General features: G+C 40.2%; 1 protein-coding gene across 2 annotated transcripts in view; it reads left to right on the top strand.

The window, feature by feature from the left end:
- Positions 1–15248, top strand: part of ENPP6 (ectonucleotide pyrophosphatase/phosphodiesterase 6) — a 154413-nt gene that overhangs the window by 105103 nt on the left and 34062 nt on the right. For both annotated transcript variants that reach the window (XM_037831089.1, XM_037831087.1), the window contains exon 3: positions 12082–12193. In XM_037831089.1, the coding sequence (XP_037687017.1) occupies positions 12082–12193 (112 nt within the window). The remainder of the gene's footprint in view (positions 1–12081; positions 12194–15248) is intronic.

Here is a 15248-nt window from a genome sequence, read left to right as displayed (position 1 = left end):
ATTTTTGTCACTATAGATTAGTTTTGTCCATTTTTAGGTTCATATAGATGGAATCATATTGTATATACTCTTTTGTGCCTGCCTTCTTTTTAATTCAGTATAATATTTTTGAGATACATTAAAAAATGTATTCTGAGATACATTGTGTGGCATGTATCAGTAGTTCATTCTTTTTTATTTAGTATTTCATTGCTTGACTATACCAAAATTTGTTTTTCCATGCTCCTATTTATGGATATTTGGGTTATTTCCTGTTTGGAGCTATTATGAATAAGGCTACTGTGAACATTCTTGTACAAGTCTTTTTGTGGTCCTATATTTTGATTTATTTTGGATAAATATCCAGGGAGATAGTTGCTGATTCATAGAGTAGATACATACTTGACTTTATAGGGAACTGCTAGACAATTTTGTAAAGCGATTGCACCATTTTATGCTCCCACCAACAAATGATGAGAGTTCCGGTTGCTCATTTTCACTGTATTTGCTATTTTATAGAAATATAGTTTTATATACAGCCACATGCAGAAAACATTGTTTGTATTTAATATTGCATGGTATAGCATTTTTTCCATGCCTTTCCTTCAAACCAGTAAATGTACTTATTATTTGTAATTTTTCTCTTTTAGATTCCATATTTTTGGGTCTTGCTTTTTTATCCAGTCTGACAATCTCTGCCTTTTAAGTGAAGGGTTTAGTCCATTTATATTTGATGTAATTATATGTAATTGGATTTAAGCTACTATTTATCCATACCACATTCTTTGTAGTCTCAATGTCATATTTTTTTTTTTTTACTTCTACCAATGTTGTAAACCCTATAATACATTGTTCTTCATTTTACTTTAAATAGTCAGTAATATTTTAAAGAGATATTCTATATTTGTTCTTTCTGGCCAACATTTATGTCATCTGGCCAATTTTTGTGTCATCATTTGACTACTTTTTCTCTTAATTGTAGGGCATATTTCCCTGCTTCTTGGCATGTATGGTGATTTTTTATTATATGCAGGGCATTATTTGCAAAAGAACAGTAGAGAGTGTAGCAAATTTCTCCAGGAAAGGGCATGCCCCTTCCTATGTCAGGTCTTGAGGGGGGTGGCTAAGTCAACATAATCTATAGTTGAGCTGGATCTCTGTCTCTTTTGAAACTTTAATTAGTGTAACTTACCACTGGTTTAAAATGTTCTGATAGCAGGATCACTCCTGTAGCAGGACTTGGAATTTGCCCAGTGGAGGACTCTAGGCCTTACATTTCTCCTGCTAACATTTTGGGTCTTCGTTTTCTCTCTAACCTTGTCTCTAACTTTCTGCAACTCAAAAGATCTCTCTCCATCCTCCATTTTGTCTCTATTCTTTGACTGCATTCAGTGAAGGGTTCCTGTTCTTTGGGAGGATTTTTCTCAATTCTCAATTCTCCTGCCTTAGCCTTAAACTTTGGCTGCTGCCATAGACTCAATTAAATTAAAATGGAAATTAATTGTAATTTTTTTAAAATAAAGGATTCTATTACAGTGTAACAGTTCTAGTTTATCACAAATTACCTCTACCTATAGAAGTTTACATGTAATTAACCAATGAAAAGTAGTGTGTGTACTACCTTACTTGGAGACAAGGGCAAATTTCTCAGGTGAAGTGTGCAACTTATTTTAATACAACAAAAGGATTAAGAGAATGTACGTTTGTTAACAATACTAGCAAACATAATTATTGTCTATTATACAAAAAAACATTTATGGCTTGATATTAACATATGAATACTAAAAAAAGTGTGCAAATAGCAAAAAAGTGAGATGGAAAGTAGATTAGAGGTTACCAGGGATAGGGGGAGAGGGAGTTTTGCTCGGTGGGCATAGAGTATTTGTAAATGAAAATTAATAAAGAAAAACTTTAAATCTAAGAAAAAAAAAGGGTTGCCATTTCCTTTACTTGCAAAACCATGGCCAAAATTACATTATTTACAAACTTACAAACCCAGGTGTCAGAGATGCCAGAAGCAGACATCTGGCCACATTGTGTTAGACTGTTACTCCCTTGAAGGACAGACGGTGCCTTATTAGCTTTTGGATTTTAGCACTGAGTACCAAGTGGTTATAGAGCATGCCCCTCATACATTGTTGAATAAACAGCTTTGAAAGAACAATAAAAATTCACAAATCACATTCAGCATATAAAACACAGTATCTAAATTGCTGTAACCAATCAAGGACCCATAAATATTTTCTACAATGACTAATATCTTCAGGACCCATGGGTAGGATTTGCTCCCGAGTCATCTATCTGTTTGCCCCACTCAGTGCACAGATCTTGGCAAAAAGAGCTGTCTGCCTTTTAGACTAGTTCTCTCTCTGTTGTCTTACACAGCCCTTGCCTTCCCTGAACCCAAGATGTCAACGGAGTGGAATGGAGCCTCTCAGGGGGGCACTCAGAACTTGCTATGATATACGAGGTGAAGGGATTTGACTTGGATGCTGCCACACTTTCTCATAAATCAGCTGTACCAACTAACAGATGTACCCAGGATTGGGATCAATGTGTTTACTGACAGGCAAACTTTTCTCTCCGTTCTCCCTACATGCCCCACTTTTACTCAATCCCACCTTGGAAATCATTTTCCCTGAGCAGCCTCTGATGTCCTACCACCCCTTGTTTGGCATTGTATTCTGCTTTTTTTCTCTTCCACACACACCTTATGTTTTCTGACTTTTGAACTTTGCTCAGCTGCTCTCTTTGTCCGGGATGCCCCTCCTCTCCATTGCCCACAGCCTTGGCTAAATGCAGTCCATAGGACTGATCTTGGTATGGAAATTCAAGGAAGGCTACCAGGAGGCAATGCACTTGAGATAATAAGTGCCTGCATCTGAGCTCCCACGCTACCCAGTAAGTGTGTTCCTCACATTAGATCGCACGTTACACTGTTTCCGTGTATGTCTCCATGCACTAGACTGGGCTCTGGAATGACCCAGGGTGAGCATCTGACTGATTCTTCTTTGTATCCACTATGTAGGAATGAAGTGACTAGGTCATAGGAGGTGTTCAATAGCTATGTATTCAACTGACTTAAATTGAACAGACTGACTTAAATCTTGTCCCCCTCTGTGCCAGTTTGAATGTATTGTGTCCCCCGAATGCCATTATCTTTGTGGTCTTGTGGGACAGACGTTTTGGTGCTGGTTAGATTTGCTTGGAATGTGCCCCACCCAGCTGTGGGTGGTGATTTTGGTGGGATACTCCTATGGAGGTGTGACCCCACCCATTCAGGGTGGGCCTTGATCAGTGGAGCCATATAAATGTGCTGACTCAGAGATGGAACTCAGTGCAGCTGTGAGTGATGTTTTGAAGAAGAGCAAGCTTGCTAGAGAGGAATGTCCTGGAAGAAAGTCATTTTGAAACCAGAACTTTGGAGCAGATGCCAGCCACGTGCCTTCCCAGCTAACAGGTTTTCCGGACGCCATTGGCCATCCTCCAGTGAAGGTACCCGATTACTGATGTGTTACTTTGGATACTTTGTGGCCTTAAGACTGACTGTATAGCCAAATAAACCCCCTTTTTATAAAAGCCAATCCATCTCTGGTGTTTTGCATTCCGCAGCATTAGCAAACTAGAACACCCTCCTACCCTATATTCTGATAATAGGGTTGGATGTCTCTTCCCAGTACAAATGCCTTTGATTCTTTTACTTCATTTTGTGAGAAGAAAGGTCAGGGCTCAGCATCCTTGTTATAGTTCAGTGTTTTTTTTTGTTTTGTTTTGTTTTTAATCTTCATTTTATTGAGATATATTCACATACCACACAGTCATACAAAACAAATCGTACTTTCGATTGTTTACAGTACCATTACATAGTGGTACATTCATCACCCAAATCAATCCCTGACACCTTCATTAGCACACACACAAAAATAACAAGAATAATAATTAGAGTGAAAAAGAGCAATTGAAGTAAAAAAGAACACTGGGTACCTTTGTCTGTTTGTTTCCTTCCCCTATTTTTCTACTCATCCATCCATAAACTAGACAAAGTGGAGTGTGGTCCTTATGGCTTTCCCAATCCCATTGTCACCCCTCATAAGCTACATTTTTATACAACTCTCTTCGAGATTCACGGGTTCTGGGTTGTAGTTTGATAGTTTCAGGTATCCACCACCAGCTACCCCAATTCTTTAGAACCTAAAAATGGTTGTCTAAAGTGTGCATAAGAGTGCCCACCAGAGTGACCTCTCGGCTCCTTTTGGAATCTCTCTGCCACTGAAGCTTATTTCATTTCCTTTCACATCCCCCTTTTGGTCAAGAAGATGTTCTCTGTCCCACGATGCCAAGTCTACATTCCTCCCCGGGAGTCGTATTCCACATTGCCAGGGAGATTCACTCCCCTGGGTGTCTGATCCCACGTAGGGGGGAGGGCAGTGATTTCACCTTTCAAGTTGGCTTAGCTAGAGAGACAGGGCCACATCTGAGCAACAAAGAGGCATTCGGGAGGAGGCTCTTAGGCACAACCATAGGGAGGCCTATCCTCTCCTTTGTAGCAACCGTCTTCCCAAGGGTAAAACCTGTGGTAGAGGGTTCAACCCATCAAACCACCAGTCCCTTATGTCTGTGGTCATGTTAGCAACCATGGAGGTGGGGTAGGCGAATACCCCTGCATTCTCCACAGGCTCCTCAAGGGGGCACTACATCTTTTTTTTTTTTCTTGTTTTTCTTTTTTTTTTTTTTTTAACTTTCCCTTCTTTTTTAAATCAACTGTATGAAAAAAAAGTTAAAAAGAAAACAAACATACAATAAAAGAACATTTCAAAGAGACCATAACAAGGGAGTAAGAAAAAGACAACTAACCTAAGATAACTGCTTAACTTCCAACATGTTCCTACTTTACCCCAAGAAAGTTACCTAATATAGCAACATTTCTGTGAACTTGCTCCTACTATATCCATCAGAAATTAACAGACCATAGTCATTCCTGGGCATCCCCAGAACGTTAAATAGCTTATCTGTTCTTCTTGGATTATTGTTCCCCCTTCCTTAATTGCTCTCTATTGCTACTTCCCCTACATTCTACATTATAAACCATTTGTTTTACATTTTTCAAAGTTCACATTAGTGGTAGCATATAATATTTCTCTTTTTGTGCCTGGCTTATTTCGCTCAGCATTATGTCTTCAAGGTTCATCCATGTTGTCATATGTTTCACCAGATCGTTCCTTCTTACTGCCACGTAGTATTCCATAGTGTGTATATACCACATTTTATTTATCCACTCATCTGTTGAAGGACATTTGGGTTGTTTCCATCTCTTGGCAATTGTGAATAATGCTGCTATGAACATTGGCGTGCAGATATCTGTTCATGTCACTGCTTTCCGACCTTCCGGGTATATACCGAGAAGGGCAATCGCTGGATCGAATGGTAACTCTATATCTAGTTTTCTAAGGAACTGCCAGACTGACTTCCAGAGTGGCTGAACCATTATACAGTCCCACCAACAATGAATAAGAGTTCCAATTTCTCCACATCCCCTCCAGCATTTGTAGTTTCCTGTTTGATTAATGGCAGCCATTCTAACCGGTGTTAGATGGTATCTCATTGTGATCTTAATTTGCATCTCTCTAATAGCTAGTGAAGCTGAACATTTTTTCATGTGTTTCTTGGCCATTTGTATTTCCTCTTCAGAGAACTGTCTTTTCATATCTTTTGCCCATTTTATAATTGGGCCGACTGTACTGTTGTCATTGAGTTGTAGGATTTCTTTGTATATGCAAGATATCAGTCTTTTGTCAGATACATGGTTTCCAAAAATTTTTTCCCATTGAGTTGGCTGCCTCTTTACCTTTTTGAGAAATTCCTTTGAGGTGCAAAAACTTCTAAGCTTGAGGAGTTCCCATTTATCTATTTTCTCTTTTGTTGCTTGTGCTTTGGGTGTAAAGTCTAGGAAGTGGCCGCCTAATACAAGGTCTTGAAGATGTTTTCCTACATTATCTTCTAGGAGTTTTATGGTACTTTCTTTTATATTGAGATCTTTGGTCCATTTTGAGTTAATTTTTGTGTAGGGTGTGAGGTAGGGGTCCTCTTTCATTCTTTTGGATATGGATATCCAACTCTCCCAGCCCCATTTGTTGAAAAGACCATTATGGCTCAGTTCAGTGACTTTGGGGGCCTTATCAAAGATCAGTCGGCCATAGATCTGAGGGTCTATCTCTGAATTCTCAATTCGATTCCATTGATCTATATGTCTATCTTTGTGCCAGTACCATGCTGTTTTGGCAACTGTGGCTTTATAATAAGCTTCAAAGTCAGGGAGTGTAAGTCCTCCCACTTCGTTTTTCTTTTTTAGAGTGTCTTTAGTAATTCGAGGCATCTTCCCTTTCCAAATAAATTTGATAACTAGCTTTTCCAAGTCTGCAAAGTAGGTTGTTGGAATTTTGATTGGGATTGCATTGAATCTGTAGATGAGTTTGGGTAGAATTGACATCTTAATGACATTTAGCCTTCCTATCCATGAACATGGAATATTTTTCCATCTTTTAAGGTCTCCTTCTATTTCTTTTAGTAGAGTTATGTAGTTTTCTTTGTATAGGTCTTTTACATCTTTGGTTAAGTTTATTCCTAGGTACTTGATTTTTTTAGTTGCTATTGAAAATGGTATCTTTTTCTTGAGTGTCTCTTCAGTTTGTTCATTTCTAGCATATAGAAACATTACTGACTTATGTGCATTAATCTTGTATCCCGCTAGTTTGCTAAATTTGTTTATTAGCTCTAGTAGCTGTATCGTCGATTTCTCAGGGTTTTCTAGATATAAGATCGTATCATCTGCAAACAATGACAGTTTTACTTCTTCTTTTCCAATTTGGATGCCTTTTATTTCTTTGTCTTGCTGGATTGCCCTGGCTAGCACTTCCAGCACAATGTTGAATAACAGTGGTGACAGCGGGCATCCTTGTCTTGTTCCTGATCATAGAGGGAAGGCTTTCAGTCTCTCACCATTGAGTACTATGCTGGCTGTGGGTTTTTCATATATGCTCTTTATCATGTTGAGGAAGTTTCCTTCAATTCCTACCTTTTGAAGTGTTTTTATCAAAAATGGATGTTGGATTTTGTCAAATGCTTTTTCAGCATCTATTGAGATGATCAATTGATTTTTCCCTTTTGACTTGTTAATGTGTTGTAATATATTGATTGATTTTCTTATGTTGAACCATCCTTGCATGCCTGGAATAAACCCCACTTGGTCATGGTGTATGATTTTTTTAATGTGTCTTTGGATTCGATTTGCAAGTATTTTGTTGAGGATTTTTGCATCTATATTCATTAGGGAGATTGGCCGGTAGTTTTCCTTTTTTGTAGCATCTTTGCCTGGTTTTGGTATTAGATTGATGTTAGCTTCATAAAATGAGTTAGGTAGTGTTCCATTTTCTTCAATGTTTTGAAAGAGTTTGAGTAAGATTGGTGTCAGTTCTTTCTGGAAAGTTTAGTAGAATTCCCCTGTGAAGCCATCTGGCCCTGGGCATTTATTTGTGGGAAGATTTTTGATGACTGATTGGATCTCTTTGCTTGTGATGGGTTGGTTGAGGTCTTCTATTTCTTCTCTGGTCAGTCTAGGTTGTTCATATGTTTCCAGGAAATTGTCCATTTCCTCTACATTATCCAGTTTGTTGCCATACAGTTGTTCATAGTATCCTCTTACAATTTTTTTAATTTCTTCAGGATCTGCAGTTATGTCACCTTTTTCATTCATTATTTTGTTTATATGGGTCTTCTCTCTTTTTGATTTTGTCAGTCTAGCTAGGGGCTTGCCAATCTTGTTGATCTTCTCAAAGAACCAACTTTTGGTGATATTTATCCTCTCTATTGTTTTTTTGTTCTCTATGTCATTTATTTCTGCTTTAATCCTTGTTATTTCTTTTCTTGTACTTGGTTTAGGATTGGTTTGCTGTTCATTTTCTAGCTTCTTCAGTTGATCACTTAGTTCTTTGATTTTGGCTCTTTCTTCCTTTTTAATATTTGCGTTTAGTGCTATAAATTTCCCCCTTAGCACTGCTTTTGCTGCATCCCATAGGTTTTGGTATGTTGTGTTCTCATTTTCATTCGTCTCTATATATTTAGCAATTTCTCTTGCTATTTCTTCTTTAACCCACTGATTGTTTAGGAGTATGTTGTTTAACCTCCAGGTATTTGTGAATTTTCTAAGTCTCTGTTGGTTATTGACTTCTAACTGTATTCCATTGTGGTCAGAGAATGTGCTTTGAATAATTTCAATCTTTTGAAATTTACTGAGGCTTGTTTTATGTCCCAGCATATGATCTATTCTGGAGAAAGTTCCATGAACACTAGAAAATTATGTGTATCCTGGTGATTTGGGATGTAATGTCCTGTATATGTCTGTTAAATCTAATTCATTTATCAGATTGTTTAGGTTTTCAATATCCTTATTGGTCTTCTGTCTGGTTGATCTATCTATAGGAGAGAGTGATGTGTTGAAGTCTCCCACAATTATTGTGGAAACATCAATTGCTTCCTTTAGTTTTGCCAGTGTTTCTCTCATGTATTTTGTGGCACCTTGATTGGGTGCATAGACATTTACGATTGTTATTTCTTCTTGCTGAATTGCCCCTTTTATTAGTATGTAGTGGCCTTCTTTGTCTCTCAAAACATCCCTGCATTTGAAGTCTATTTTATCTGAGATTAATATTGCTACACCTGCTTTCTTTTGGCTGTAGCTTGCATGAAATATTTTTTTCCATCCTTTCACTTTCAGTTTCTTTGTGTCCCTGTGTCTAAGATGAGTCTCTTGTATGCAACATATTGATGGTTCATTTTTTTTTATCCATTCTGCGAATCTATATCTTTTAATTGGGGAGTTTAATCCATTTACATTCAACGTTATAACCGTGAAGGCATTTCTTGAATCAGCCATCTTATCCTTTGGTTTATGTTTGTCATATTTTTCCCCTCTGTCTATTAATATCCTTTATTGTACCCATACCGAATCTCTTTAGTACTGAACCTTTCTCCAAGTCTCTCTGTCCTTTCTTTGTTTCTCTGTCTGTAGGGCTCCCTTGAGTATCTCCAGTAGGGCAGGTCTCTTGTTAGCAAATTCTCTCAGCATTTGTTTGTCTGTGAAAAATTTAAGCTCTCCCTCAAATTTGAAGGAGAGCTTTGCTGGATAAAGTATTCTTGGCTGGAAATTTTTCTCACTCAGAATTTTAAATATATCGTGCCACTGCCTTCGCGCCTCCATGGTGGCTGCTGAGTAGTCACTACTTAGTCTTATGCTGTTTCCTTTGTATGTGGTGAATTGCTTTTCTCTTGCTGCTTTCAGAACTTGCTCCTTCTCTTCTGTGTTTGACAGTGTGATCAGTATATGTCTCGGAGTGGGTTTATTTGGATTTATTCTATTTGGAGTTCGCTGAGCATTTATGATTTGTGTATTTATGTTGTTTTGAAGATTTGGGAAGTTTTCCCCAACAATTTCTTTGAATACTCTTCCTAGACCTTTACCCTTTTCTTCCCCTTCTGGGACACCAATGAGTCTTATATTTGGACGTTTCATATTATCTATCATATCCCTGAGGTCCATTTCGATTTTTTCAATTTTTTCCCCCATTCTTCCTTTTATGCTTTCATTTTCCATTCTGTCATCTTCGAGGTCACTGATTCATTGTTCAACTTCCTCTAGTCTTGTACTATGAGTGTCCAGAATCTTTTTAATTTGGTCAACAGTTTCTTTAATTTCCATAAGATCATCTATTTTTTTATTTAGTCTTGCGATGTCTTCTTTATGCTCTTCTAGGGTCTTCTTGATTTCCTTTGTATCCCATACTATGGTCTCATTGTTCATCTTTAGTTCTTTGAGTAGCTGCTCTAGGTGCTGTGTCTCTTCTGGTCTTTTGATTTGGGTGCTTGGGCTTGGGTTATCCATATCATCTGGTTTCTTCATATGCTTTATAATTTTCTGTTGTTTTTGGCCTCTTGGCATTTGCTGAACTTGATAGGGTTCTTTTAGGATTTGTAGTCCAATTGAAGTCCTTATCTCTAATTTATCAGATCTACAGCTTCATGGAGTACACTTTCTCTAACTAACCAGCAGGTGGCATCCACGAGCCACCTGTTCTCCACAAGCCAGTTCTCCCCTGCTTAGCCTTTTTGTGAGTGGGGGAGTGAGTCTTGTGGGGTCCAATTGGTGTACCAAGCTTGCGTGTGTAGTTGGTGTTGCCTGCCCTGTATATGGGGCGTGTTTCTGGGCAGTCAGGGAGGGGGGGGGTGGCTCTAACAATCAAATCTCCCTGGTGATCCTAGAGTTTTAAAGCTGCTGCAATAGTCTAATCCTTCAGTTCAGTCCTGCCACAGTTTGTCTCTGCCACTGACCCACAAGTCCTTGGTATTGGCGTATGGCTCCTGAGACTTGCAAGTGGGCCCCTCTTCCAGGCCGTGCACCCCGGGTCCTCTGTTGAGGGATGACTGTGCTATGTCACAGGTGAGTGCCATCCCCCCAGGGCAGTTCTGGGCTGCTGGGCTGTGTAGGGAGGCTCCCAGTCTGCTGAAATGATGGCTGAATGGGGCTTTGTTAATTCACACTGCTCTACCTTCCCAACTCTGGGACAATCAGCTGAGGTTTCAGGGAAGGCTAATGTCCACGCCCAGTTTTGTGGTGTGTGCCTATTATTTGAAGCACTTCCATCACACTGGGTTGTCTGGGGCAGTTCTGGGCTATGGGGCTGGCGATGGGCAGGAGTGTTTCCTGTCCACCAGGATGATGGCTGTGAGTGGACACCCCCCTTTTCTTGGGAAGTTGTGGTGTTTAGTGAATTTCCTCAGCCACTAGATTATTGCGTTTTGTCTCAGAGCTCTCCTAGTTCTGCTCTTGACTTGACCTGCCCAAATTGCAGGTCTTTGAAGCTTTCTGTATTGGGCTTCTTAGAGTAATTGTTTTAGAAAAAGAAAAAAGGATTAAAAAAAAAAAAAAAAAAAACGGGCCCTCCTCAGAGATCTAATGGGTTATTGAAATGCTAAGAGACAAAGCAACCAGGGCCATTAAGGAAAGGTCCACAGGGCAGAGAGATCAGCTTTTCTTCGGGATTTGCATATGCGCCTCAGGGCCTGAGCTCGGGCCTGAGCTCTGCCCTTCCCCTTTCTATGTTCACCAGAACTCCAAAAATCCTCCGCTTTTATTCTGGAGTTTTTCGTGTTTTTTTCTATGCCTGTCTCCTCTCTGCTGGGCTGGCTGCTCTCAGATTTTCTGGTGTCTGGTCTCCGTCTGTCTATGGTTGGAGTTTGGATCAGCAGAATGAGTTTCCGATAAGGGCTGCCACTGCAGTTCTCCCTTCTCCTTCCCGGAGCTGACAGCCCCTCCTCCCCCGGGACTGAGCCTGGCAGGGAGGGGCGTGGGTCCCCTGGCCGCAAAAACGTACAGATTTTGCTGATCTCAGCAGTTCCCCGTTTTCATGAGTGTTGTATGAAGTATGCCCAAAGTCAGATTGCTCTGTGGTGTCCAGTCCATGCAGTTCCTGGCTTTCTACCTACTTTCCTGGAGGAGTAACTAAAACATACAGCTCACCAGTCTGCCATCTTCTGTATTGTATTTTATCCAGTTCAGTGTTTTTAAAGTGTGTTTATGTGGTGTAGTACCTCTATGTCCAGTTAGTTTTTTAATACCAAAGAATTTCAAAATTCTTATTTTGCAATTCTCTGACTAATCAAATACCACCTAATACCTGATTCTAGAATAGGCAAAGGTCTACTCTAGAAGACTCAGTAGTTATAAAACTTTTACGGAGAATAAAGTTTTTATTCAGACATTTCTATGTACTAAGTGTTTTTTTTTGTTTCAAATTGGGAAAGGCAGCCATTACCCATCTAGAGAAGATCCCAGTAATGGGACACCAGTGTTGCAAAGCAATGAATTTGAGAACTTTTGCTCTAGTTAAACAAAATACAGTTAAATACCTATCAGCAATAAATTAAGACTTTTTTTTTAAGGGAATAAATAAAAATTTTATTTTGACCAATGGTATTTGCTTCCTGAAATGGGCTCATATTCCTACCTCACTTATTGAAGAAAGTAACCATTTACCATTTTTTCCTTCTTAGGCTGTGAAGTTGAAATTCTTGGTGTGAGACCTACTTACTGCCTAGAATACAAAAATGTTCCAACGGATATCAATTTTGCCAATGCAGTCAGTGATGCTCTTGACTCGTTCAAGTAAGTGACCCAAATTCTTTCTTGTTTCCAGAACCAATAATGAATCCTAAAGTGAATTAAGAAAACTTGGTATGGGTCAAACAATGTCTCAGAGAATTCATGAGTCTCTCAAATAGTGATTCTTAACTACTGGCAGGGAATAATTGTAAGCAAGTAATTTCAGGCAGGAGCACTCTTTGGAAATTTTGAATTGAGAGCAAGAAAGTCTTCAGGGACTCAGGACTTCCTTTTTGATGCTGTTGGGCAATGGGGAAGCAATACAAATGCCAGCATATCCTAATTATGGTTTGGTGAACTTGTATCTCAGGAGATATTAATAAGTATTTGGCAAAAATGGAGCATCTGTGGTCAAATACATTTGGGAAAATTGCCTACTCTGTCTCCTTCTTGGAAGTATGCAAAGCACATTAGCATATCAGAACACAGCATTGTTTTTTCTCCCACGTGGAACCATGAAACACAGTTTGAAAATTGTAGGAATCAGTAATGTGTTCTGAACGGCACAGGACAATCTCTGTCAGGGAAACCAATGTGCAAGATGATTTCAGAATAAAGTCTTAAGTCAATCTCAACAATCACTGGGAGTGGAAGTCAGGATGGGGGGCCAGGTGAAGACACATTAGGAATCAACAATCAGGAGGCTAGGGATATAATGGGGCTCTCATGTTTCCAGGGCTCAACTTATGATCACTTGGGCTGTTGAATAGGTGGGGTCAAGGCAGAAGATGCACAGCAATCAGAGTGTGGAGACCTTCACCCTCCCAAGAGAAAGAGCCTGGTTTCAATCTGAGCAGACCTCGTGTGCCAGTGTCCCCTGAGCACTGTGCACCAGTCACTACCCAACTTGACCTAGAACTGAGATTGCCTCAGATATAGAGCAGACAATTATGGACCTGACCCTCGTTCCCCCCTCCACCATCATGGGGAGCAGCAATCACCCCACAGAGCTGTGAAATGAGAAGACATCACCGATTCTTAGAATAATTCCACTTCCATAAAAACTCGTCAAAAGGGCCCCTTTGGGACATATGGAGGCTCCACTTCTGATTAACAGGTTGGGTGGGGGTAGGGGGAGAAGGACAGAGTCTGGGGAAAGAAACCCTTAAATAAATATTCTTCAACACATGGTTTGTAAGTCATGTACATTATGCGATCATGCCTCCTACCTACTCTGCTTTCTTTTTCTTGTCCACAAGTTCTGGAAAACCACACACATGAAGACCCGGAATATTGTGTTGCAGTCTAGCGTGTGCAAGCAAAGCAGAATAGTGCAGCATGCACAGCGGATAGAAGAGCTGGAACTCTGGAATAGCTCTGTATCCAAACAGTATTGCTTCCAACATATCCAAAATTGCTAGCCATCCCTACAGCCAACTGCCATGCTAAATTTGAAAATCTGGAACACAGATGTCACCCAAACACCTCCAAATAACCCAAAACTCTGTTTGGCAGGGAAATCATTTTCACATTCATCTTGCTTTAATAGCCGGATGAACTCACATATTACCCAGTGATTCACAAGCAGAGAAGCACAGAGCACACAGCCATGTGAATGCCAGGGCAGCATTGGTCCACAAGCCGGCCAGTCCGAACAGACTTTCCTGTCCTGAGAGACACCAGAATGCTGCAGGAATGAGTGTTGGGCTCTGTTTTCCTTTTCTTTTCTTTTCTTCTTTTTTCTATTCAAGCAAAGTGGCAAAGCTATGTAATATTGGGGAATTGAATTCCATCTTTATATAGGACTACAGCATTGAGAAATGGAGAGGGTTTTGTTGTTGTTGGTGGTGTGTTGGTGATGTGTGGGTGTGTGCTCCAGAAAAGGCATTGGGAACCCCTAGAGAGAAAAGAGCAAGGCTACAAAGAACTGCAAGCCCAGGAAAGTGGCCCCAGCTGGGCCTCTAATGATGTGTTCTGGTTCTACCACATTGCCCAGCTCAGCATTGTTCACACTGGAGTCCATGTAAATCGGCCTTGAGCTCCAAGGGGGCAGCATTCACAGTCTCAAAAGCAAATGGTGCCTCTGGAGTTGAGCAGTGAAGGCCTGGGAGGGACTGAACCCAGGTGAGGGCATCTGTCTCATGGGGTCTTCATACAGCCAAAGAGAGCAGGGCCACCCGAAGCAACCCTGGGAAGAGTTGGTGCAAAGATGGTGAGCCACCAACTCTACAACTAGTCAGTGCTTGAGATGAGAGAAAAAAGAAGAAGAAAAAGATGAATAGGCTGGATGATACTGCCTGTGGAAGGCAGGAGGATGGGTTAGGCCCTCCCCCAAAGACAAAGGAAGTACCTCCTTCAACCAACCTACGTTGCTAGAACAGGTCTCATTACCTTCTTACAAAGTAGAATAAGGGATTGACAGTTGTGGGTCAATATCTTTCTTTTTTTAAAAAAAATCTCATCTCTGTTCTCTTCAGGAGTGAAGTGAGTGATAGAGACAGACAGAAAAATTTGGATCACTTTGCATGTAGCAGCTGGCCCATGCAAGAGTATGACTCAAAGGAATCATTAATTTTCTTGGTGTGCTTTGTTTAAGCAGTGATGCATAATTATTTATCTTTCCATCAGATAGACCTGAATGGAGGAGCATGTCAAGAACTCCATAGCTAATCTTTTGGTTTCTGTTCAAATTGATCTCATATTCTGAATGGTGATTTGAACAGCACTTGAAGTCTTCGTGCATATGGACACACACACACACACACACACACACACACAGTTCTCCTGGTCAACACCATTCATAGGGTGTCTTTGTTCACTTCACTATCACTTTCAGAAGCAGAGAGAATGGGACGCAGAACAGATAGGCTTTGATAGAAAGCAGGAGAGGAGTTAAGGTCTTGAACACAGAAGTGGTAATCAGGGACACCATTTCAGCAAAGGGTTCACCTCAGCCCTGAACCTAGACAATGCCTGGGGCCTTTTAGGAAAGGGCTAATCCGACGCCCACAGTGGATCTGGGCATTGCCTTCCACTACTCAAAAAGATTTATTGACCCAAGTCATACCCTTGTTCCACCTTACTTTTGAACTTAGAGAACTCCTGGTTAGCGAAATAG

This window comes from Choloepus didactylus, chromosome 3 (assembly GCF_015220235.1).
Source record: "Choloepus didactylus isolate mChoDid1 chromosome 3, mChoDid1.pri, whole genome shotgun sequence".
Lineage (NCBI taxonomy): Eukaryota > Metazoa > Chordata > Mammalia > Pilosa > Megalonychidae > Choloepus > Choloepus didactylus.
Note: the sequence above shows the minus strand (reverse complement) of the source record. Positions and strands in the feature narration are given on the sequence as shown.